General features: G+C 32.2%; 2 protein-coding genes across 2 annotated transcripts; both read left to right on the top strand.

Moving 5' to 3' along the window:
- The first annotated feature begins 729 nt into the window (after nt 1–729).
- On the top strand, nt 730–15434 carry LOC110030600 (kinesin-like protein KIN-4C). The gene is given in 28 exon segments (XM_020733382.1): nt 730–926; nt 1014–1224; nt 1472–1618; nt 1714–1866; nt 1995–2242; nt 3290–3471; nt 3547–3671; nt 4955–4991; nt 5093–5184; nt 5278–5391; nt 5470–5583; nt 6491–6577; nt 6680–6866; nt 8965–9065; nt 9503–9601; nt 9675–9788; nt 9861–9977; nt 10045–10125; nt 10986–11057; nt 11141–11234; nt 11385–11416; nt 11491–11576; nt 12296–12367; nt 12446–12630; nt 12633–12669; nt 13118–13259; nt 14268–14738; nt 14980–15434. Coding segments are annotated over 27 exon segments (3627 nt in total). The 5' UTR covers nt 730–926; nt 1014–1089; the 3' UTR covers nt 15283–15434.
- A 4382-nt stretch (nt 15435–19816) lies between these two features.
- LOC110030591 lies at nt 19817–22373 on the top strand. The gene is made up of 2 exons (XM_020733369.1): nt 19817–20938; nt 22050–22373. The coding sequence occupies exons 1-2, from the start codon at nt 20470–20472 to the stop codon at nt 22097–22099; spliced, it is 519 nt and encodes a 172-aa protein (XP_020589028.1). The 5' UTR covers nt 19817–20469; the 3' UTR covers nt 22100–22373.
- The last annotated feature ends 4990 nt before the right edge of the window (nt 22374–27363 follow it).

Genomic DNA, 27363 nt, shown 5'->3' with positions numbered 1-27363 from the left:
GGAGACATTGGGTCTCCGCTGCATGATCGAAGATACTTAGTGGAATTGGTTTGTCCATTAGGTCATTTTCACTGTGAGATAGACTATCACATCAAGTTGGCTTTCCTACTTCAAATGACTCAGACATCATATCATCTTTGGATAGCTTACATTTGGACCACCCTGTCATCTTCCTCTCCACATTTTGGCTCAGTTTGCTTTGGCCTTATTGACTTGGCCTACATGGCTTGACTCGTTCAATCGGGTGGACCTCACGATCTTCTTTCAATGGATCCACCTATGTTGTATTAATATCTTTGTTAGATATCTTCAAGATTAGTGCAAACACCTAAATTATATATTTTATATGATATATTAATAAAAAAATCAAAAACATTAAAATTCTTCATTTAACAAGAAAAATTTGCAAGAAAAAAAATTATTGAAATAAGCAAATTAATATTTTAATATTTGCTCTCAACGACATTATTGTATATAGCAATAACTAATTATAAATTTCATAAGATAGCTAAATTTTGTTTGTAAATAAAATAATTGATCAAAATTGGCTCCAAAAGTCAGCGGATCTACGTATTTGAAATTTGAATGGAGAGGTTGAGGGATGAGTTGTTTTAATAAAGGCAATATATAAGGGGCTAGCCCGGTTCTCTAACGGTTCGATTGAGGCCCTTGGTCACGTGATATGACGCCGTATCAGGTGACCTCGATGGTATTTTGAATTAGCGGCAGGCGGAGGGTTCTTCCTCTCCATTTTGACTCGTTTCCACTCCGATAGTTCCGCTGCAGAGAGGAGGAGAAGAACAGAGGAAACGACAAAGGGGAAGAGGAATAAAGCGAGAGAGAGGAAAATCCTCGTCATTCACAAAGGGAAACGCTGAGTGCATTTTTTCCCCTCATCGCCACTCAGATCGCTTTAATCGAAGAAGGTATGGCCTGATCTCGTGCAGTTAATCGGAACCCGTTTCATGATCTTCGTTTGTTTTCGTTTCTTGATGTTTTATTACTGTTATTAGGATCGGTGGAGATCGAGGGGGAAATATTAGGCTCTGTTTGATTTTCTTGTGGTTTCGGCTGTTAAATTTTCTCAAGATGGATGTGTTGGAGGATGTTAAGTCGTCGCAGAGAGAATGTGTAAAGGTTGCAGTTAACATACGGCCATTGATCTCCACGGAACTGTTGCTGGGATGCACGGACTGCGTCACCGTCGTCCCTGGCGAGCCTCAGGTACGCGATGCTTATATTTCAGTTACATTGTTGTTTGCTTCGCAGCTTTTATAACTTAGTTTTCTGGGGTATGATGATTGTTTTAGCTGGCTTTCTTTGTTTCTTAAAGCTTTTTCTTAATTAGGTTTTGCTGTTTTTCTTCTTCTTTTTTTTTTATTTGAGTGATATGATAGTGTATTGCTTCTTGAAACTTAGTTTAGGAATATGTTTCGCATTCGGCTATAATGTTGTGTTAAATGAAAAACAGGTTCAAATAGGGAATCATTGTTTCACATATGATCATGTTTATGGGAGTTCTGCTACTCCTTCGTGTTGCATATTTGAGGAGTGTGTAGCGCCTTTGGTTGATGCGGTTTTCCATGGCTACAATGCGACTGTTCTAGCTTATGGACAGGTCTACTATTCTTCCTCTCAAATTAGTGAATTTTATGACGTTTTTTTTATTCCTATAATGTTTTCTTATACGGCATTGCAACTCTATTTTTGTAGACTGGTTCTGGTAAAACTTATACAATGGGAACTAACTTTGATGGTGAGAGTCATAGTGGCGGGATCATACCACTGGTTATGAGAAGAATATTCAAGAAGGTAGATGAAATGAAGACCGATACCGAGTTTTTTATTCGAGTCTCTTTTATTGAGGTAAAATTTTTATTTTTGGCTTCCAGTTTATCATTTATTTTGATATATTAAAAACTGTTCATTTATTCTTACTCTTCTTTTACTTCTCATGCCTTTGACAAATTCTTATGACATGAATTTGTCACCAGATATTCAAAGAAGAAGTTTTTGATTTGTTGGATCCACAAGCCAATGTTTCTTTGAAAATTGATAGCAATTCTTCACTTGTCAAGCCATCTAGACTTCCAATTCAAATCAGAGAAACTATCAATGGAGGTATAATCCTTGCCGGTGTTACTGAAGCAGAAGTTGCATCCATAGAAGAGATGGCGTTATTTCTAATGCGTGGATCTCAATCTCGTGCTACGGGAAGCACTAATATGAATAGTCAATCCAGGTTGGGGTATTGAAATTGTTGGATAGCACTGCATAATGTAATTTTTAGAATTTTGTTTTTGATGCACTCACTTTTCTATAATAATCTTTTCCCTTCGACTGGGTGAGCTTATTGTTATCACAATGCTTCATAAGACAATGTAATTTTTATTTTTTATAATGCACGTTGTATAAGTGAATTTCATATAACTTTTATTTGAAAATAGAAAAAAAAAACCACTGTATTATGATTCCCTATGTGCATTATGACTAGTGCTTTTTTCGGTGAACTCTCTGCAAATTCGGTCTTTTTCTCTTTGTTTGGTAAGAAAAAAATGTTGAATTTTGATTGTGGTTTTTATATATAAACTATTAAAGTGTTTCAAAGATTCAAATAATTTATTATTACTATTATTATTATTCATGCCTTTTAATGTAATAAAGCTGAGTTTGATAAGTGCCACTTCTGTTGGGGATAGCTCTACTTTAGTTAACAAATAGTATCTTTCTGCTATGTTGGGTGTAGGGGCTTATATTTTTGGCTAGCCAATTGCTATATTTAAAGGTGCACTTTCTTCTTGTGTAACTAATTCTTGATGTTTTTCTATCACTTCACTATGAGTTTTATAAATCATCTAATTTGTTGTCTACACTGAAAGTATGACAACATGATTATGTGGTGCTACACATTTTTATGTTGACTTTTATTATATATTATCATTATTGCAGTCATATATTTATGGTCTAAATATTCTATTACTATAGCTTTTTTTTTGTTAATTCAACCATAACCTTTATCTATTTCTTATTACTTATGGGCATTTTTTCAAAATGTGTATGTTAGTAAATACACCTTTATTCTCTAGAATAATTTTTTATTTGTATATCTAGATGATGACATAGATTAAAACTCAAGTGCTTCCACAACGTATTGAGTGTTATTATAACTATTATTTGATGAATATACATGATAATTTATTCACAAAGATAAGGACCAATATTTTTTATGCTTGAAAATTTCATTTTGAAATTTGATTATTATTTTTTAATTTTTTTTATTTCTTTCTAGCCGTTCGCATGCTATATTTACAATTTGCTTGGAGCAAAAAAAACATGCTGATTTTAACAAAGTTGGATCTGTTGCCAATGATTTTGGGGATGACATTTTGGTTGCAAAGCTTCACTTAGTTGATCTTGCTGGCTCTGAACGTGTGAAACGTACTGGAGCCGATGGATTGAGATTGAAAGAAGGTAATTAGGATTTTCATAACTGTTACTTTTATTCTATGATTTATCATTTTTTTTAATGATTGTCAAACTAAGCAGGCATACATATAAATAAGGGTTTGTTAGCTCTTGGTAATGTAATAAACGCACTTGGTGATGAGAAGAAGCGAAAAGAGGGGGGCCATGTCCCTTATCGAGATAGCAAGTTAACACGATTGTTGCAGGTAACATATATTTTCTAATTATCAAACACATATTCTTAAACAGATTAGCAAATTCTTGATCATTTGAGGGTTTCTATTTACAAATTTTATCTTTTTCATCTTGAGTTGCTTGATATATGCTGAATTATTTCTCAATGTCTAGTGCAATATTCTTAAAAAAAAAGGTTTCTACCCTGTTTTAGTGGAAAAGAAAAATGGAAGTGCATAAAACATGGTTATAAAGAGATAAAATCTGAAATTTATTTAAACTTTCATCCACAACAGTTTAATGTTGGAATTTTGCTTTTATGAGAACATGAAGAGGTGTCCAATTTGCAAGGGTTTTATTATTTTAATTTTAAGGAATAATATTTCAATGCGAGATTATTTGAAATATATATTGAAGCTTGAATGAAATCATATTGGACTTGTGATATTCTTAGATGCATTTGAAGGCTATGCATAAGGTATTTTATTACTACTTTTTATAATGGAAGATATCTCGTGTGTGATTATTTATATTTTTTGTAAATTTCAAAAAGCTTATTCAAATTAATTATTGTGTGTATTGGATAATCCATAAAAATATGAAGCCTCATAACCAAATTGCTACAGCACTATTCAATTAATATGTGAACTTGCCGGGCTTTAGCATTGATTTCTTCTAGATGCCTCTTATTGAGGTTTTGTAATGAGTGTTTTGAAATACATTTAGTGCAGCAGTGTGTGATACTTAGTATTTGTGCACACGTCTTTTTAAAGGAGTATTCAACTAATATGTGAACTTGCTTTGCTTTTATTTTATTTTTTTACAAGTATTTCTCACCACTACATAGTTCTGTAATGAGAGTTTTGAAATACATTTGTTGTAATTTTTTTTATTGGTGAATTTTAAGTGCAATAGCGTTTGACTACATAGTTCTGTAATGAGAGTTTTGAAATACATTTGTTGATTCTTTACATTTTTGCACACTTCTTTATAATGGGCATTTACATACATACCACACAATTATCATGTATTTAAATATATTACACTTAAACTTTAATTTTTACATTCATAACACTCAAATCTTTAACATCACATCAAAAATATTTTTTCTTACTAACTTTTTAAAAGTTAGGTGCACTTTTTATACATAGTTTTCCAAAATGAAGGTGTGGTATATGTAAATCCATAAGAATGTTTATGCAAATTTCCCTACTTTTAAATGAACCCTTTTTCTCTTTACATTAATTTGTATTTTCATCTAGTGGATCTATAAAGAGAGTGTGTACTAGTTTACTTATAATTATATTGCTTGCAGGATTCTCTCGGAGGAAACAGCAAGACTGTTATGATTGGTGAATTAACTTTTCTTTTTGTTATATGTCCATTTAAAGTGGAAAATTCTCAAACAATTCATGGATGATAACACACTCCAATTTAATATACTTGATGACAGCCTGCATTAGCCCCGCCGATGCAAATGCTGAAGAGACCATAAATACTCTAAAATATGCCAATCGAGCGAAAAATATACAAAACAAGGCTGTGGTATGCTATTAGTAGTATGAATTTTACTTATTAGACAAGTTATGATACCAATAATTATCATGTAATTTATTAAATTGTTTGCTTTAAATCCAGATAAACCGTGATCCTGCATCAATCGAAATGCAAAAATTGCGCAATCAATTGGAGTTGTTGCAGTCTGAAGTTCTATTTTATCGTGATGGTGGTGCACCTTTTGAGGAACTTCAGGTATCAATCTACTAAATTGTTTTTTTTCGGTTCATAATGTAAAAATGAAATGATGAATGTAATTTTGTCCTTTTTCAGGTTCTTCGTGAGAGAGTCACTTTACTTGAGGCGAGTAATGTTGAACTCCACCAAGAGTTAAAAGAACGTCAAATCATTTGTGATCAATTAGCAAAGCAAGCTTTAGATGCTCAGGTGCACTTGGTCATAAAATTCTTGGTGCTTGGATTTGCTTTGAACATACATTAATAATGGGGCATTTACATATTGCACACAATTCTTATGCATTTACATAGCTCACACCTAAACTTTCATATTTATGCACATAGCACTCAGATCTTTAATATCATATAAAAAATAGCACTTTTATTACCCTTTAAAAGTGAAATTCACTTTTTCATGTATATGTTTAAAGCACCAAAGTATGTATATAAATATGAAAGTTTTGGTTCGTCTGTCAATACATATGAATTGTGTGCAACATATATAAATTTCCCTAAATATTATATAAAGTACTTGGATGTAAACTGTTTGGTTGAAATATCTTGCGACTCTAATACTTTCTTTAAATAGTTTAGATGAATTTTTTTTCTTTTTTCTTTTAATTACTCCAACATATATTTGTTTTCCTCAAAGCAGCTTAGCAGCTGAAGGACTATTATCTTTTCTATTAATGGCTTGTGATGTGGGAAGTTGAAAATCATGAAATTTGCTATACGAATGCTTACTGATTCTATTTCACAATAAATGCTGAAAATGTCTCTTCTTTTGATGAATTTCATTTCTTAGTGTTTTGTTGGAACATGTTTAATGCATTAGGCTGAAATAGATAATGTAATACTTTAACTATTTTCGATGAAGTTTTATTCTTTTAATTACTCCAATATATATTCTTTTCCTCAAAGCAGCGAGCAGATAAAGGATTATTATCTTTTCTAATAATGGCTTGTAATGTGGGAAGTTCAGGATCATGAAATTTTCTATACGAATTTTTATTGATTCTATTTCACAATAAATGATGAAAATCTCTCTTTCTTTATAATGTGTTTTTTAAATTTTAACTTAAATTTCATTTCTTTGTATTTTGTTGGAACATGGTTAGGTTGAAAAAGATAAGCTAATTTTGAAGATTCAATCCGTGCGTAATGGAAAACCATGGGATGAGATCAATTGTGCAGAAAACATAGAGGTATTAAAAAGCTACTTATCTAATGATTATCGTTTTCAATGTTCTCACTACATGAAGGCTGTTTTTTTAATACTAATAACTTGTTTTTGAAAATTCTTCTAGAACACAGATTTGTTGATTGGTTATGCATCAAAGATTCAAAAGTTAGAAACAGAATTAGTGCGGGCTCAAAATTCATGTAGTTCTACTCGAAGTGGCTTCATGAATTGCCTTGCTTTAGAAAAGGATGAATTTTTTTCAAATCTTCATGATTTTGAATGTATCTCTGATGGAAGGACCATGGATTCTAGTAAGTTACACAAGTGTCTTACTTATTTCTTCATCTTGTTAGATGTTAAATGTTTTCCTAAATTTTTACGCACTTTATAGTATACAAAAATTATTGCATTTAGCATGATGAATTTGCTGAATAACTCAAATTCAATTGTTATGCAACTGGCCTTGTGTCATTTTTAAAAATTTTGAAAATATTTTGGATAAATTTATTTTTATCTTTAAAAAATCTAGTATGTTGAATGGATATAAACTATTAACAAAAGCCCAACTTTGGGTTGATTGAAGCTGGACTTGAATAAATAGGGCACTGAATGGTTAAATTATGAAATTGTTATGCATCAAGGATTCAAAAGTTAAAAACAGACTTAGTGCGAGCTCAAAATTCATGTAATTCTACTCGAAGTGGTTTCATGAGTTGCCTTGCTTTAGAAAAGGACAAATTTTTGTCAAATCTTCATGATTTTGAATGTATCTTTGATGGAAGGACCCTAGTAAGTTGCAAAAGTGTCTTAACTTATTTCTTCATCTTGTTAGATGTTAAATGTTTTCCTAATTTTTTTACGCACTTTATAGTATACAAAAATTATTGCATTTAGCATGATGAATTTGCCGAATAACTCAAATTCAATTGTTATGCAATTGGCCTTGTGTCATTTTTTAAAATTATGAAATTACTTTGGATAAATTTTTTTTTATCTTTAAAAAATCTAGTATATTGAATGGATATAAACTATTAACAAAAGCCCAACTTTGGGTTTGATTGAAGCTGGACTTAAATAAATAGGGTATTGAATGGTTCAGTACGAAATTGTCCAACTTATCTCTTCACTTCATTGGGCTCTACTTAAATTTTGCTTAAACTAGCTACTAGCATTCTAATCTTGTAAATAATTAGAATGTTCTGATTCTACTCATTTAGCATGATGAATTTGTTGAATAACTCAAATTCAATTATTATGCAATTGGCCTTGTGTCATTTTTTTTTAAATTTTGAAAATACTTTGGATAAATTTATTTTTATCTTTAAAAAATCTAATATGTTGAATGGATATAAACTATTAACAAAAGCCCAACTTTGGGGTTGATTGAAGCTGGACTTGAATAAATAGGGCACTAAATGGTTAAGTTACGAAATTGTTATGCATCAAAGATTCAAAAGTTAGAAATAGACTTAGTGCGAGTTCAAAATTTATGTAACTCTACTTGAAGTGGTTTCATGAGTTGTCTTGCTTTAGAAAAGGATGATTTTTTGTCAAATCTTCATGATTTTGAATGTATCTCTGATGGAAGGACCCTAGTATGTTACAAAAGTGTCTTAACTTATTTTTTCATCTTGTTAGATGTTAACTAGATGTTAAATTGTTTTCCTAAATTTTTACGCACTTTATAGTATACAAAAATTATTGCATTTAGCATGATGAATTTGCCGAATAACTCAAATTCAATTGTTATGCAATTGGCCTTGTGTCATTTTTTTAAATTATGAAATTACTTTGGATAAATTTATTTTTATCTTTAAAAAATCTAGTATGTTGAATGGATATTAACTATTAACAAAAGCCAAAACTTTGGGTTTGGTTGAAGCTGGACTTAAATAAATAGGGTACTGAATGGTTAAGTACGAAATTGTCCAACTTATCTCTTCACTTCATTGGGCTCTACTTAAATTTTGCTTAAACTAGCTACTAGCGTTCTCATCTTGTAAATAAGTAGAATGTTCTGATTCTTTTTCATATATTTTTCCACTTTATTGTATATAAATATTAGTACACCTTGCACAATGAATGATGGAGACTGATAAGAGGCCGTCTAGTAGAGAACTGATAACCAAGTTTGACAAATATGAAAACTCAACTGTCCTTGCCCTTTCTTATTTTATTAGGCACTTCACTAATCCCTCACTACCACTTCTCCATACAGAGCAAAAATTTCTATATTGTCCAATTTGTTATGTAAATGCTTATGGGTAGTATTCCTCTCCTTTGAAATTTTATACACTACTTATTAGCATAGAAGTATAAAGGAATGTTTTTTTCACTTGAATCATTGAATTTTATGTGCCTTCTCCAAATAATTTTTGTTGATATGATTCTGTGTGGATGATTCTCTAGGTGAGGCTGAAGATGATGAAAAAGAAAGGGAGCATTCTTCACTGCAGGATAGATTGGGCAAAGAGCTCCAAGAATTGGATAGAACACTCGAACAAAAGGAGGTACTCGAACATTTCTTTCTTAAGCTAGTGTATGAGAAACTATATTTCAATAGATGAATTTATTATGTAATAATTCATTAGTGCAAAATAGATTAGGAGAAGTTTAAGGAGCAGCATGTAATTGTTTTGTTTGTGCACTTTAGTCTCATGCTTTGTTAATATGGAAGAATAATTTATATTTCTATTTACGGGAGCCTTTAGGCTTTCTGCATGTAAAATTCTTCTTATCCCTTCCAAATAAGAATCTTTTATTGTTAAACTTTGATCCCAATGCATTGAGCTTTTATATTCTTTTGCTAATAGTGCATAACATTTGCACTTTTTTTTGGTGCAAAATTAGATAATCATTTTCTTTAATGGCATATAACACTGTAAGCATTTTATTTCTTTTTTTTTTCCTTTCAAATTATACATTATGTTTTCTTTTCTGTAACTAGGCTGAAATGAAAAAGTTTGCTAAGGTGGATACTTCAGTTCTCAGGCAACATTATGAGAAGAAGTTGATGGAATTAGAACATGAAAAAAAGGCTTTACAGGTACTTGAATCTACTAACTTATTTGAAGTTGGATGTTGCAAGCATCTTGATGGTAATCTATTTTTCTTTCTAGAATGAGATAGAGGAACTTCGCTTTAATCTTGCAAATATATCATCCACATCGGGTGATACCGCGCAAAAGTTAAAAGAGGAATATCTTCATAAATTGACAATGCTTGAATCTCAGGTTTGGTTAAAAAGGTTTTTCTTTTAGGCATTATCTCCCCTTACTTTCTTAGCCTTTTATTATTATTTTTAGGTGTCAGAACTTAAAAAGAAGCAAGAAACACAATCTCAATTATTAAAGCAAAAACAAAAGAGTGATGAGTCCACAAAAAGGCTACAAGATGAAATTCAAAAGATAAAATCTCAAAAGGTTTGTTTCTTCTCTAGATACAGTTACTATTGTGGACATTTTTATTGAGAAATTTTTATCTTTTCAGGTTCAATTACAACAAAAGATAAAACAAGAATCCGAACAATTTAGGTCATGGAAGGTTAGTCGGGAGAAAGAAGTTTTGCAGGTAAGTCTTTTATTCTAAAGAACTTTTGTTATTTATAACTTGTACTATATATAATTTTCCGGTCATATTTATAATGATCAATACTGCAATTTTGTTTATCAACATTTAATAGCCTAGCGAAATGTGCGGAAATTGCTTCATTGCTAGCTTCCCTAAAATAGACTGCATTGTCCCCTACACGGCCCACCAAATCCACCCCCAACTCCCCATTTTTGGTTTGTTTGATTCCCTAGGCAGATGATTATGAAAGTTGTTGTGAGTTAGTAATCACTACTATAATGCCAGCATCTAAAAAAGAGCATAAGAGATTGTTTATAACTAGTATTATTTTCTATTTTTATAGCAATATAGAGAGATAGTTGTGTGGTAGTTCGGAAAAATTATTGCAAACAGCGAGGGTCGGACACCGCATGCAGAGATGCAGGCGGTGTCCGATCCTGACCGTAGATCACGGTGATCTACGGTCAGGATGCAATTAAAGTTTTTTTTTAAAAAAAATTTAATGTGGGGTCCAGCGAAATACATCATGACCGTAGATCACAGTGATCTACGATTAGGATCGGACACCGCATGCATCTCTGCATGCGGTGTATGTATGCAATAATTTTTCGGTAGTTCGAAGGCAAAAACGAGATAAAAATAATTTCTTTTTATTTTTATCATACAAAAATTATTCTCTCTCTCTTCCTCAAAAGACCACCTTTTAAATTTGAGCGCAATTTGTCTATTTGTTGTGAAAGTCAAGGGTATGATGAAGCCAAGACCTAAATAACTTAAGAAGTTATTTTTTACTATCATTCCAAAGCTCCTTTTTTAAAAAAAATCTTTCTTTTAATGAAATTATGCTTTTATTTAATTAGCTTAAGAAAGAGGGACGAAGGAACGAGTATGAAATGCACAAGCTTTTGGCTTTGAATCAACGTCAGAAAATGGTAACGCTTTGTATTCGAAGCTTATCTTTTTCCTTTTGTAATATAACAAAATTGACATTAGTTCTTTCATTTGGGATCATCAGGTTTTGCAGCGGAAGACTGAAGAAGCTTCTATGGCCACGAAAAGATTGAGAGAGTTACTAGAAGCTAAGAAAGCTTCATCACGGGAGGCTTCAGGTTTTTGCTATAAATAATGAATTATTCTTATTCTTTATTATTACTTTTGTCATAGTTCATATCAATAATCTCATTTTTTCTTTCATGTTCAATATGGTTGATAGTGTGAACAAATAATTTTAGTAGCTACTAAAATAGTTTTTTATGCAGGTGGTGGACATGTCAATAATCTTGGAATTCAGGTACGAGATGTTGTTTCTTTGATCACATTTTAAATTCTATTGCCATATATTGATGTTCCATATTTTTCAAGTAGGCTTTAATACGAGCTATTGAGGATGAGCTTGAAGTTACTGTTAGGGTTTACGAGGTTCGTTCAGAATATGAGTGTCGAATGCAAGAGTAAGATTCTTTTCTTCCATTCAATAATTAATTTGCATGGATGATGCTTTTAATGCATTCTGTATGTAGCACACAATATCAATGTATTTACATATCTCGCACCTAAACTTTCATAAAATATTACTTGTAGTAATGATAAATATTATTTTATGGTAACATATTGCTAATATTAGCAATTAGTACTTTTTGGCATCACTCATCTGAAAAAATGCCACATGAGTTAACATTCATTATTTGTGATTAATAAATCTTGATTACAATCATCTATATAAAATATTATATGAATATTTTTCATTATGTGTAATTATAGAGTTTTTTTAGCTTAATTGAATTTTAACCCTCCTTTAAATTTACTTGAGCAAACATTGTTTTCACATTATTGTTTCGGCATAAGAAGGGTTAAACTTTCATCAAAATTTGTTTTAAACGATAAGTTGACATTAGGTTATAAAATATTTTTAGTTTATCAAACCCCTATACTTTGTTTATAGCAAAAATGTGCTTAGTACCCTTCATCTATAGCAAATTTCTTGTTGATTGGTTTGTTCTTAATGGGTTATTATTATTAATATTATTATATTTGTTGTGCAATGTAAATTTGAAAAATTTTATTGATATGGCTTTTTTCAAATTTCATTATTTTGGATTTAAATTTGTACTTTAACTTTTAATTTTTTGAACTAAGTTGGAAATTAACTTTTATTTTGATGGGTCAATAGAAGGGCTATTATGGCGAGGGAGCTTGCTCAGCTTAAAGAAGAATCTGAAATTGGCAGACAAAAAATTTTGAGGTATGTATAATTTAAAAAAAAAGGAATCCTGCTTTTGCTATTAGTTAAAGTTGATATATGATATTGTTGCTCCTTCAGCGACTATCCCCAGACAATGTCTCCAAGTGCTAAAAAATTGAGGATTGCAGAGCTTGAAAATATGCTTGCCACTTCATCTAGAACCCTTGTTTTTATGGCATCAGAGTTATCAGAAGCTGAAGAACGTGGACGTGTATTTAGCGGTAGAGGAAGATGGAATCAAGTTCGCTCACTTGTTGAGGCAAAATGCTGAACCATCTATTCAATTTAGCAGTATTATCAAGGTTACAAGATATAAGCTTTAATATTACTAGTTTTTTAATTTTTATTCTATATATTCTGAAGCTTTAAAATAATAATTTTGCTTTGGTATTCTCCGAGTTTTATTTACATGTTGAAATAATGCATTTTTTTAAAAAGAATTTTACTGTTTTCCAGCTAATGACAATTATGAAATCACTCATTTCTTCAATGAATGCTCATTTGGTTACCATCACTACTCTCGTTTGAGGAAACTTTCCTGCCGCTTTCTATTTCAGAGAACTCCTTTCTTAATTTAATGAGTTCATTGGATATTGTGCTTTTTAAGAAACGCTAAAAAAACACTCAATTTGAGCTGTAAACTTCTATCAATTTTAAAAAGACAATTTTTGTAAAAACAGTTTTTTGACAGGCTTTTTTAAAAGGAGAAATCTAATCGAACAAAACTAACGCTCTCTTGCACTGCCTCAGATGTCACTTGCGGGATAAGGAAGTCATCTGCAAAGAGAAAGATTCACTCATTGGTAAATTGAAGGAGAAGTTATACACTCTTAATAGCTTGGTTAGACAGCTTGAAGCCCAAAAAACAATACCAAACGAGATGAATATGAAGGTTAGGCTATATTATGTGCAACATTTTTTTTCTCCCACAATAGTAAGCCATTTTTTCAGCGAAGGGCTAACTTGCAATTATTTTTTTTCTTTTGTGCTCATTTGTTTAATTGTATTTTCAATCTATCTTACTTGTTTCGCTTGAGAATTTTATACCCATCGACAATATTAGATGAAAATGTGTTTTTGTGGTTTTTCTTGGCTATTATTCAAAATATAGAGTGATTTTGTTTAAAATTTCTTCTAAATGTCAATGCCTTCTATTAGTTGTTGTTTGGTTTCTCTTTTTTCAATTATGTTTTTACGGTGTATATTGTCTGGAACAATTGGCAAATAATAAATTAAAAATATTTACATTTTGTTTGAAACTAACATATGTTTTTCATCATAATATCATTAGGTGAGCCAAGCATCATAAATTTGTATATTTTTGTGTACTTCAGAGCCAGATGATGAATGACAAACGAGTTATGCACCCTTTTGATACTATTTTTTTGAAATTTGACTTCCCATTGCATATGATCCCCTTTTATGAGAATGCTTTCGAAATGCACTACTTTGTGTTATTATCATTTTTTATACTACATGATACTTTGATTAAAACTTCATTGGATACTAGTTATTTTTTTTTTTTTTTAATTTTGCAATAAAAAAATTGCATAGGTTCTACTCCAAAAAGCCATTTTTCGAGATAAATTGTGTGTAAGAAAAGCGGTAACCTTGAATGCTCTGCATCTTGCGTGTTTTTTGCTACTTTTATGTATTTATATATCTAACACCTAAACTTTGTTTTTTTACAAAACCACCATAATCTTTCATATCACATAAAAAGATGCCACTGCGTAAACTTTTAAAATGTGAAATATATTGTTTCATGCATAGGTAAGTCGCATATATGAAAAATTTGAATTATAGGTGTAAGATAATGTTTAGCAACTAAATGGTATGTATGTAAATCTTTACTTCTAAGGTAGCAACTTATTCTAATTGTATTCTTGATTTTGCATAGGTTCCACGAAAATCTATAATTTTCAACCATGGAAGAGAAAGTGATGGCAATGTAGAAGCTGATATGGATACTTCAGACTCGGATGAGATGCTTGACATTGAAAGCGATGAGTCCGATGAAGATTGGGTCGCATCTGGAAAGCTTCTAACAAAGAGAAGATCGAGAGAGAGAAAAACTGTTATTGGAAATGATGGCCATATTTGTTGCTCTTGCTCAAAATTCTCTTCTTGCAAAACTAAAAAGTGTGAATGCCGATTTGTTGGTCTATCATGCAATATTGATTGTAGTTGCAATACTTTGAAGTGTGCCAATAAGAAAGATTCCTGCCCTAATTTGGATGATGAGAAGAGCATGGAGATGGTTTCTCAAGGTACATTGCTTCTTCAAAGTGCTTTAAGTGAGAAACCTAATATAGATGACTGCAGCCCACAGCAGCAGCGCAAGCCCTTGGCTGATATTGGGAATTCTCAGGTTTGCATATATACCCTTCAGTTTTTTTTTTTTTTTTCTTTATTTTTTATTCTTTTATTTTGTTCTTGCAGTTCCTGCAAGTTGCATCCTTTTATAATTGGAAGATTTACATTCATAGCACTTAATTCCTATGTATTCACATTCATATTTACATATATATGGCACTTTACCTATGAATTATATGTGGGTATGTATGTAAATGCCCCCTTAACATTTTTCATCTGCCCTTTTTGGTTCATAGGTGAACCCAAAAGTATCAAAACCAAAGAAAAGGAAGAACTGGGGCAAGTCAACCATTCAACTTGTGACTGAACCGGCCGAACCCTTAGCCCCGCACCGAAATGAAGCTCAACTCAAAGACGAGGTGCCGTTACGGCTGCCGCGAGCGATGGAAACCAGTTCGTTAGAAAACCATCCACCTTTCAGCGACAGAAACTCCATCAGAAATGATGAATCTGTGAATAGAAACAAGGAGAATAATAGAGGTGGGGTGGTAGTTGTTGTTCCTCCAAGTTCAGATGAGAAAGAAAACAGAATTTTGTGATGATTTTCGTCCTTTTTCTTCTTCATGTAGCAGTTGAGTTCAATTCTTGTGCTGACTATTGCTGGCAAGGTAAGATAGTTAATTGTTGTTCAGGAAATATTCTTTCCTTGTTCAAAACCTTTTATGATTTCCATAAGGCTTCATCATTATTATTTCTTTTGGTTCATCAATCTCTGTTATTTAAAATCATTGCAAATGTTTGCATTTTGTAAAATGAAAGATTTACATACATACCACTCTATTCCTTTGTATTCACTTCTCTATAACCCAAACTTAATTTTTCACATGCCCTGCATAAATGTAAAAATTAGATATGTAATTACATAGGAATTGAGTGGTATGTATGTAATTTTTCTTGCATTGATAAAAGGAAGATTTATGAGAATTACCTTAAAAATGAAAAATAAAAAAAATAGAAAGTTGTTATTACTGTGAAGCCCATGATGGATAAGATAAATTTATACTCTGTATTTTTACATAATTTATATTCTAAATAAGCTTATTTGAATTTTTTTTTATTCAGGTAAAGGTATAGATAAAAAAGAAAAAATAAATAAAAATTCCAAATAATAGCTAAACTATTTTCATTGGATCTATAAGACTATCTAGCGGAATCTCCATAAATGTCAACTTTAAAGGAAAGAAATGATATGAAAGCAGTCTATTTGCTTCCAAATAAAGGCAATCTGCAAATATAAAAATCACTTTCACTTTGTTAAAATGCTTTTTTACTTAATATTTTTCATTTATGACATTTTATTTTTGTATAAAAACGTCTATTTCACATTTTATTGTTAGATATGTGATATTAAATATTAGAATGATATAAATATAAAAAGTAGTCTTTAATTGTTAGATATGTAAATTCATTAGAATTGGAAGGTATGCATGTAAATGTTTATATTTTTAAGAAGGTATTTATATAATTGAAGCATATATACATATATATATAATAATTAAGGAAACGGAGAGGCGGTTAACACAAGTTTTAATAAAGCAATTGTAAATTTTAGTTATAAATTAATTAGCTTCTAATAATACCAAAAAATAATAAAATATAAAAAAAATGGTATTAAAATTCTTTGAAAGGGAACAATTTAAAATGCTTCCTCCTTAGAACTTCTATGTACATTTGTCATATTATAAGAACACTCCATAGGGCTCATCATACTCTCTACCAATCCTCACCCTCCTCTCCTCCCACCTCCATTTCTTCTTTTGGACGAAAATTTCATCTCAAAGCTAACTGAGTCGAGCTCTCTGAATCCCGAAGAGAAATTAGAAGACGAATTCAGAGCTGAATTAGTGCTTTCATGGCCATCCTTCCTCCCCCGTAACCAATAGGAAAGACGAGTGAATGCCATGGCCATTTCAAAATCCCCACCGATCTCACAATTTAACAAGATTGATGAAACCAGAAGGCGCAAAAGAAAAATTTAAGAAAAAAATAATTGTTTCGTCAAAATCCCCAATCAGGCAGGCAAAACTTAAAAAAATCAATTTTGAAACGAAAGAACCAGATCTAAAGCGAATGAATATCAGTAATCAGAGAACCAAACAAACATACCAAAAATTCCGAATTTTCTTCTTTTTTAACTGAAAAAGAAGCTTGGGAAACCCTAATGGAGAGTCGGACGCAAGGATTGATTCAAGAACAAAAAGGTGATGTTTTGCTAATCCTACTAATCGGGAAAACTAAAATCAAGAAATGAAGAACGGCATAGAAATTTCTTCCGAATCCGGCGATCAGCGGCGATAAAATTCACACCTTTACTTCCAAACAAAATCGCCTGAGCGAGATTGTGACGATGAAGAAGGTGCGTACAAATACAGAGACGGGGAGAGCGAGGGAGCGAAGCTCACAAATAACAATCTTGTGGGCTCATGGAAAAAATATTACATCAGACTCCTAATGTATTTGGATTTGAAGTCTAATGGTGGGACTTCGAGTGTTAAGTAGTCTCTATCATTTTTAATACTGGTCAATGTGAAAATTGTGGCTGAAAATGATTTAAGAAAAAAAATCAAACAAAATTAGATATCACATTCGTTGTTAATCAGCTCTCCCGACATCTTTATCAACCTTTGCCTAGTCCTTTTCACCAACTCAAATATCTTTTACATTATATTAAAGGCAACCTCAACTTTGGCATTCCTCTTTTAAGTTAGGACCACTTATTCTCACTTTCTATTCTATTGTAGTTCAATCAATGGATATTGCTCTCATTTGGGCTCTAACTTGATTTCTTGGCTACTAAAGAAACAACAAATTGTTGTTAAATCATATATTGAAGCCGAACATCATGCACTTACTTCTACTGTAATAGATATCATATGACCGAGACAATTATTAAAAGAGTTCCGAGTTGATATGTAGCACCCACCACTATTTATTGAGTCAATATATCTGCTACGAAACTTGCCAAATATCCAATTTTTCACACTAGGATTAAACACATGGAAATTGATTATGATTTTGCGAGAGAACACATTCAATTGCAGGAGATCAATATTGTCTGCATTCCAATTGTTGATCAATCTGCGGATATTTTCACAATGTCTTTACCTACACCACGGTTTAACATGCTTAGAGACAAACTTACATCATCTATCAATAAATATCAGCTTGAGGGGGGGCTGATAATGGTAGAGTATTATGTGGGGTATCTCAAAATACTTAAGAAAGCATCAAATTTATGTAGTGAATCTCTTATTCTGTTCTTGCTTTCCCAAAGGTCTATATAAGGACTAAGAACACCCCTTTTTCACTTTTTCTTTTTTCCTCACTCCCATCTCCTACTCCTTTCATCCATCGTTTTATCATTGCTTAGTTTTTCTCTCCTCCAGCTTCTTTTCCTTTAGATACATTAAAGAGGGAGGTTTTGTGGCTCTCCACTTTCATTAAATTTAGAAAAAAACAATTCTTAAAAACATTTAATTATTAAATATAACTTAATTTTCATAGCTAAATAAATTGGCCATCTAAATAATAAATCTTAACCATCCAAAAGCCAAAAATAACTAAACATAATTTTATATATATATATATATATATATATATATATATATATATATCATTATGCCTGAAAGATGTAATTTACCTTAGAATGTAAAAAACATAAAATCCATACATACATACATACATACATACATAGATACATACATACATGTATATCAGATGTAAATGCCTCTATTTTTAAGCAGGTATTCATATACTTATAGCATATACATAATAATTAAGGAAACAGAGAGGCAATTAACGCAAGCTTTTAATATAGCAATTGTAAATTTTAGTAATAATTTAATTAGTTATTAATCATACCCAAAGTAGAATAAAATATTTAAAAAGGTATGAAATTTCTTTGAACTTGAGCAATTTAAAACGCTTCCTCCTTAGAACTTCTACCTAGATTTGTCATATTATAAGAACCCTTGAATGCTCTCATTTTTGCTGACGTGGCAATTTCTTGCACGCCAAGCTGACTAATAATAATCTTGTGGGCCCATCAACCTTGATTATAAAAGTTGTGGTTGAAAATGATTGAAGGAAAAAAAATCAAACAAGATCATATATCACATTCGCTGTTAATCAAGTCTCCCGACATCTTCATCAACCTTTGCATAGTCATTTTCACCAACTCAGATGTTTTTTTTACATTATATTAAAGGCACTCTCAACCTGTGCATTCCTCTTAAGTTGGGACTACTTGTTCTCACTTTCTATTCTGATGCAAGTTGGGCAAATGATCAAACTGATTGTTGTTCAATCACTATATATTGCTCTTATTTTTGTTCTAACTTGGTTTCTCGACAACTAAAGAAAATCGGGCACTTGCTTCTATATAATAGATATCATATGGCTGAAATGATTATCGATATGCAACACCCACCACTTTTTATTGAGACGATATATATACTATGAAACTTGTCAAATATACAGTTTTTCAAGTTAGAATTAAACACAGAGACAGATTATCACTTTGTGAGACAGCACATTCAATTAAAGGAGGTCAATGTTGTCTACATTCCAACTGTTCATCAATTTACATATATTTTCACAAAGCCTTTACATACCCCGCGGTTTAATATGCTTAGAGACTAGCTTATAGCTTGAGCTTGCAAGAGGTTGATAATGGTAGAGGCTTATGTGGGGTATCTCAAAATACTTAAGAAAAGCATCAATTTAGGTGGCAAATCTTTTTTTCTTTTCTTGCTTTCAGAAAGGTCTATACAAAGATTAAGGACCTCCCTTGCCATGTTATGGTGGCATGAAGTAATAGTATTTTAGTTTTTCTCTCTTTCGAGTCTTTTCCTTCAAATACATTCAAAGTGAGGATTTGTGGCTCTTCGCTTTCATTAAATTTAGGAAAGAAAATTTCTTAAATATATTTAATTATTAAATATAACTTAATTTTTATGGCAATTGTCAACGATAATACATGAGTTTTATAAATGATATTTTAACTCGAAATTACTATAGAAGCTTGAAATTTTTAATTTTAAAAAACATAATAGAAATTACGAGTTTTTATTTGTCCGGAAATGGCCTCCGCCGGAATCAATCCAAATGATTGGTTGGCTGCCGGCGCCGCCAAATGGACGGTCATAACGCCTCCATAACCCAAACGATTTTTTTCTATTAAATCTTCAGCTTCGCTCTCTCACTCTCTCTGGAGGTCTCTCTGTATCTGGACGCACCTTCTTCCATCTTCACAATCTCGCTCAGGCGATTTTGTTTGGAAGTAAAGGTGCAAATTGTATCGCCGCTGATCGCCGGATTCGGAAGATTTTTCTGTGCTGTTCTTCATTTCTTGATTTTCGTTTTCCCGATTAGTTGGATTAGCAAAACTTCATCTTTTTGTTCGTGAATCAATCCTTGCGTCCGACTCTCCATTAGGGTTTCCGAAGCTTCTTTTTCAGTTTAAAAAGGGGGGAATTCCAGATTTTTTTATAAATTTATTTGGTTGCTTTCTTTGATTCTCTGATTACTGATCTTCATTCGGTCTGGATCTGGTTCTTTGTTTCAAAATTTAATTTTTTTTTTTTTTAATTTTGCCTGCCTGATTGGGAATTTTGACGAAACTATTATAAATTCTTTGATTTCTTTTACTTTTTTCTTAAATTTTTCTTTTGAGCCTTCTGGTTTCATCAATCTTGTTAGATTCTCAGATTGGTGGGGATTTTGAAATGGCCGTGTCGTTCACTCGTCTTTCTTATTGGTTATGGGGGACGAAGGACGGCAATGAAAGCACTAATTCAGCTCTGAATTCGTCTTCTGATTTCCCGTCGGGATTCAGAGAGCACGACTCAGTTAGGTTTCCATGCGTGAATGGGACCGAGATGAAATCTTCCTCCAGACGAATTAAGAAGAAATGGAGGAGCAGGGAGGAGAGGAGGGTGAGGATTGATAGGGAGTTTGATGTGGTTATCGTCCCCTCTGATGGAGGCTGCCTCTCAGGTTCTGAAACTGATGATTCAGATTGGTCCATTGGGTGGATGGAACCTCATGCTCCTGAGTTTCAGGGTAGTGATGGGGAGACTGATGGCAGCTTTGCTGTTCTTGTGCCGTGCTATCGACGCGGCCGGAGCGAGATCCGGGAGAGTTTGAAAGGCCAAGCCTTGGTTGCTCTTACTGAACACTATGGATTTTCATCTGGTTAGTAGTTTTTTTGATTGATTTGTGTTACTTCTTCTCATTGTTTGATGCTGTATGTTTTAAAAATTGCATCTTTTTTGGAAGATTTACATGCATACCACTCAATTCTTATGTAATTATATATCTAACATTCAAGGTTTAATTTTTGACATACATACCATACCACCTAGCCTTTGCATGAACAGGAGGCTTATTTTACTTTTTGAAAGTAAAAATGATGGTGCTTTTGATATGATATGAAATATTTTGGTGGTGTATATGTAAGAAGCAAAGTTTGAGGGTTGGATCTGAAAATAGATATATGAATTGGTTGGTATGCATGTAAATGCCTCTTTAGACTATCAGATCTTGCTTTTGCAACTTAACCAAATGGGATGGGAAAAGAAAAGGATGAAAATGATTCAAAAGTTGTGTATTTCACTCATGTTGAAGAAAGTTTTGATTTTGAAAGTTATGTTGAACAAATTCTGAGAGCCAAAAGAACTTAAAAACAAAAACCTAATTTAGTTTTTGACATTTACATACATACCACACAATTCTTATGTATTTACATAGCGAACACCCCAACATTCATATTTACATGCATACAACTCAAATCCTTAACATCACATCAAAATTACCACCATCACTATATTTTCAAAATCAAAACACTTCTTTTTGTGCATATGTCTATGGCATCAAGGTATGATTAGTGTAAATATCAAACTTTGAGTGTTAGATATGTAAATACATAAGAATATTGTGGTATGTATGTAATATTTTTAGGTAGATTTACATAGGTACACATCAACCACTTGAACTTTAAATTTTACCTATAGACCACCCAACCTATACTTAAAACATAAGAACATGGTGGTTTGTATGTCAAAATTGAAGTTTGGGTGGTTGATATGTTAATTCATAAGTATTGGGTGGTAAGTATGTAAATTCCCCATTTTTTTCGAAAAGAAAAAAGCAATTTTTAATGCCAAAAATTAGTCCTTGGATTCCTATTTGTCAAGTTCTTGTCTTTCCCATTCATACATCTTTATAGACTTGCAATTATTTTCTTATGCTATTTCTTCCCAAATTCACTATTCTGAATCATTCCTCTCATTTTTGTCTTCTTCAGATGGCTCTGAGTTAATTGAACGATGGCTCTCATCCCTTCAGGACATGTAATATCTCCCCAAAACTAAGCTAAAATTAAAAAAATAATAAAAGAAGAGCACTAAATAAATATTTAAGTCCAGCAAGGAGAGGACACAGTAAAGCAGGAGCTGTTCATCTCCTTTGAAGGTTCTGTTCATTGGTGTGATTCTGCAGAGACTATTTCTTCCTGAGATTTGTACATAAACTATATATATGTATATAATTCTTATGTAATTATCACTGTAACATATGGATTCATAATCTTCCCCAAATTTTGTTGTAAAATTTAAAAAATAATATTGGACCTTATTGTCATTAATTTATGGTTTGATTATATGCTTTTTCATGAATAATAGTAACCTTTACTTAGTATGCTTTTTTTTCAAAAAGTTGAGATGAAAAGCAGTGTTTTGTAATCTGATTTGGCTAAATGTGGTGTTTGCTAGAAAGCTGTGATTCGACTTTTTAAAAATAAAATAAATTTGTAATAATTATCGCAACTTCAACTTATACTTCTGGTGACTTGTGTGTTCCGGCTTTTGTGGGGTTGCTTTCTTCGATGCAAATATCTTTTAGGGTATTTACATACAAACCACCCAATTCCTATATATTTATATATCTAAAATCTAAAGTTTACTTTTTTTTTTTTTTTCATTTATGTCATCCAAATCTTTAGTATCATATGTTAACTTTTAAAAAGTGAAATACACATTGTCATGAATAGGCAGGGTGTCATATTTGTAAATATTGAATATTTGGAGTTAGAAATGTAAATACATAGGAATTGAGTAGTATTTATGTAAATCTTCCATATGATTTTCTTTATAGGATTTTATATGTGAATGATTGGGCTTGTGGTCGCCAATTCTCCATCAATCATAAAATCATAAACATATTTCATGTGGGGGGCCCCCCCCCCCCCATATATTGGGAGGCCCAATGAGAAAATCTTGCTCTTAATAATTTCTTTGGGAGATTTACAATTATATACAAACAAAATGATTCTTTTATATTTACATATCTAACACCTACACTTTGATTTCTTTTACGTTCATATAACATCTACATCTTTACTTACACATCAAAAATAATATTAAGTATACATTTTTATACTATATTTTAAGTAAATTTCAAAATTTAGGTGATTTATTTGTAAATATATAATAATTGTGTAGCAAGTATGTAAATTGCCTAAAATTGGGGCATTTACATTACTATATTTTATATATAAGTTTAAAATTTCAAAGTGGTACGTATGTAAATATGAAAGAATTATGTGCCGGTATGTAAATTTCCGTAACTTTTTTTTTTCATAAATTTATGGCTAAAAGTTTAGTTTTGCAAATTGGACAAAAGATGTGGTCACCAGCTAGGTGTTGCTAGTCTCCATCATTCAGATCATTGGAAGATATGTTTTCTGGCTTTGAGCTGTTCTCACAATGCATTGGCCCACTCACAAATTGCAACATACCCCCCATACAATTTATGATTTTGTTGATTATAAATATAGAACCTAAATTTAGGGTTTGTTTGGAATAGCTGCAGCTTATTCAATAATCTGCTGATAAGCTGAGTAAAAATAATATATTGATAAACTACGTGCGGTGGCTATTACAAATTTTTATTTTTTTTTTATGAAAAGTCAGACCACAGTCAGAAAGTTGTCATCACATCTAGACAAGTGCGGTGTGAAAACGTTGTTTTCAACGTTTTGAAAACGCATAAGCTGTCAAAATTCAATTTACCCAAACAAACCAGCCGCATTTTCAAAACGTCGCCGCAGCAAATAAGCTGCCCCAAACGGACCCTTAATTTATATTTGCTAAGTAATTGTTGTTTTATTATATAAAAAAATAATTATATGGATTAAAAATAAAATAAAATCTCAAAATATTATTAAGAAAATAACATTGATGTTTGATTTTTTTTTTTGTCTAAATGGCCTGAAATATTGGCTATCTTGCAATAGAGACATGGGATTTTGTTAATATTAAGAAAATTATTTTGGATGATTTACATACATATCATTTAATTTCTATGTATTTACATGTCTTATATTAATGTCATCTTATTTATGGATGAAAGATGTATTTGACATAGAAATTATATGGTATGTATGTAAATGTCTTTTTTTTAGGCATTGCCTAGCATTTTAAATTAGGGTATTTACATACAAACCACGCAATTTTTATGTATTTACACAAATATCAAATCTGAAAACTAATTAATAATAATAATAATATTTTTATTATTATTATTTTGATATTTGTTAGGTTCATCATAGAGAGCATCTTTTCTATTATAAAATCTGTATAAATGCAAATAAATGATTATTTATTACTTATTTTAAGAGTAATGGCATATTTAAATAATAATTATATAATAATAATGATAATATATTTCTAATTTGGATGTATCATAAATTCCAATTACAATGCATTGTTCTCATAGATATGCTTCAAATCATCTTTGTGCATTTTCCCTGACATGAATTGTCATATTTACAAAGTATACCGTGCGGTGTCCGATCCGGACCGTAAATTACCTGATTTACGGTCCCGATGTATTTCGGTGGGCCCCACCTAAATTTAAAAAAAAATAGAAATAATCCTGACCGTAGATCACCGTGATCTACGTCCAGGTGCATGCGGTGTTCACACGCAATAATTCCTCCCCTCGGCCATGATTTTTGGGGGCATTTACATGAAAACCATCGAATTCCTATTTATTTACAAATCTATTGCCCAAATTATCTTCTTACCGCCACCCAAAATTCAAATATCACCATGTTAACTTCTTAAATATAAAATATACATTTTCATGCACATATGAGGTGGCACTGTGTACAAGTTAAATGATAACCCACTTAACACAAATCATAATAGAAAAATAAATATTAATAACTGAAAAATAAATATGCGGTTACAATTAAAGACACTTGAAGGGGGAAATTATAGCAAACATGACATAAAACTCACATTAGGTTTCGATCCATGAATGGTAGAGGTAGGCTAGGTGGTCGACGAGGAGACGTGGATGGCTGAAATGGGTTGTGGGTGGTTGGGGCAACAAAAGGATGGGCTGGAAGGTTGGCGGTAACAAAGAGGAGCCGAACAATGATGAATCAGTTGGAAATGACAACCTTGAGTTGCGGTAGCAGGGATGTCGACAACAAATGGGAGGAGTTGTGGAAATGGTAGCAAGCTGGAATGAGAGAAATAATTGATCAACGACAACGAGCGAGAATGACAGTGAGAGGCGGGCTGCAACAATGAAAAGGATGGTTGGACGATGATGAACTACCAGAAGAATAACAAAAGGACCTTTGTTGGGGCGTTTACAGCAAAGAGGAATGTGAGGTAGCGAAGCGAGAGGTAGTGTTGTTAGCCACCTAATTTCAAGCCGGGCTAGGGTGGGCTCAAATAGATTTAGTGTGACTCTAGATTTGCTTGTGGCTCGTTATATTCAATTTTAAGCCGAGCTGGCTCAAAATTGAATCGAGCTCGATCCGGGTCAAAATCAAAATGAGTTGGCTCAATTTGAGGTTTTTGTGTCCATTTCAGCCCAAAAACGATTTGATGCGTCTCAAAATTAAAATTTGCTCAAATTGAGTTATTTTGATCCATTCCATCTCAAAATCAGCTTGAAATTAGCTTGTTACTCGATAAATATAATTTTACTTAGTATTATATATAATTTTAATAAATAAAATATCCTACGAGCCAATCTCGAGTCGGTTCGAGCCAGTCCATGTATGGCTCAAAATCAGCTCGAAATGATTTGATCGAATGTTTTGGCTCATAACTCGACTCATTTATTTCAATTTGATCGCAATTCGGGCCAAAATTCAATTTGATTGTTGAATGATCAACAATCTTTAAGTTAAATTCACAGTCATAGCGAGAGGAATGTGGGAAGGGATGGGGAATATAAATACCACTTGAAGACTAAGATACAGCTGAAGCACCACCTGGAACCCAATGATACATTCATTGAAAGGAAGAAGAGACACCAGCGACTTTCCCAATACAAAACAAATGAAAAAGTAGAAATATATACTAAGAAAAAAATTGGGAGTAGGCCTCACTCCAATTAAGCGACAAATCCAATGAAAAAAGTTTCTTCTAGCTCTCAATAATTCTGAGTCAAACTGGAGCAGAGCTGGCTCTCTCTTGTTGTTGTGTAGGAGACTTACACTCTCGTCTGTCACCCGCGATTGGAGGAGCTTTGATCTTATTTGTCGAAGCTTCTATCTGAATGTTGACAAATAGCAAAATCGTTGTAACCTTCAAGGATTAAAGGATCCTCTACTGCAATTTGAGAAACACCTAAATTCTACTAGCGACTGTGTTGTTCTCAATAGTTCTAACAAGTTTTCCCCACTTGCGAGCAAACATCCATATCAGTCCAGCCAACTGTGGGGTACATTGCTGGGTTGAGCAGAGCTTTTACTTCTCCAAAATAACCAATGATTGATGCAACATGATTTGAGTTGAGAACGTCTGAATCTCCTTGATTTGTGATGGCGAGGGTGATAAGTTATCAACTAAATGTCTTGACTATCTTTGTTTTTGTTGTCCAAGTCAGCTCCAGAATCTTTTCTCTCGTGGTCCCCTGTCATCACTTGATTAATCCTCCCAACTCTTCCGACTGATAAAGGCACTTGTGATCTTAGAATCCGTAGAAGATAGAAGGATGATATGTTTTCCATCTTTGATAAAGGAGTATGTATTTGTGAATCTATCATGTTGATTTCTACAATCATACCACCTCAATCCCCTAACAAAATATGAGATCCATCCTTGAGTACCACATCTTACCAAACATGATTCTGAGCTTGGTTCTAAATCAAAATCTCCATGAGACACAACATGGCAATGTGACCCTTTCTCTTTCTTCAATTGCATCAAGAAACACAGTTGGGAATGTCTCTGAGTCATAAGATTTTATTTGTCCACCATATGTGTAGGTAGGGGCCATGCTCATGTTATTCCTTTCATAGATGATGAGATTGCGTACATTTTCCTTCAATGATGTATGTAGCTTAACCTTACTTGAAAAGTACATGTCATCCTCCACAATCTCTTATGAAATATCACATTTTTTAAATGATTTTGTGTTCTCTAAATAAACATTGAATTTTGTTATACACAATAAAAATTTTTATTATGACGGCGCCTTTCTGGCCTACATTTTCAATAATAAAATTGTCACATGTTTGTGTCTCTGTGTCCCTATTTGTGCAACATAGATGCGAGCAAACCTTCACTATATATATATATTATATATAGTTA

Source organism: Phalaenopsis equestris, unplaced genomic scaffold, assembly GCF_001263595.1.
Source record: "Phalaenopsis equestris unplaced genomic scaffold, ASM126359v1 Scaffold000741, whole genome shotgun sequence".
Lineage (NCBI taxonomy): Eukaryota > Viridiplantae > Streptophyta > Magnoliopsida > Asparagales > Orchidaceae > Phalaenopsis > Phalaenopsis equestris.
Note: the sequence above shows the minus strand (reverse complement) of the source record. Positions and strands in the feature narration are given on the sequence as shown.

Coding starts and splice junctions, on each gene's coding strand:
- LOC110030591 (XM_020733369.1), top strand. CDS start 20,470: ATGGCCGTGTCGTTCACTCGTCTTTCTTATTGGTTATGGGGGACGAAG. Junction 20,939..22,049: donor ACACTATGGATTTTCATCTG/GTTAGTAGTTTT, acceptor TGTCTTCTTCAG/ATGGCTCTGAGTTAATTGAA.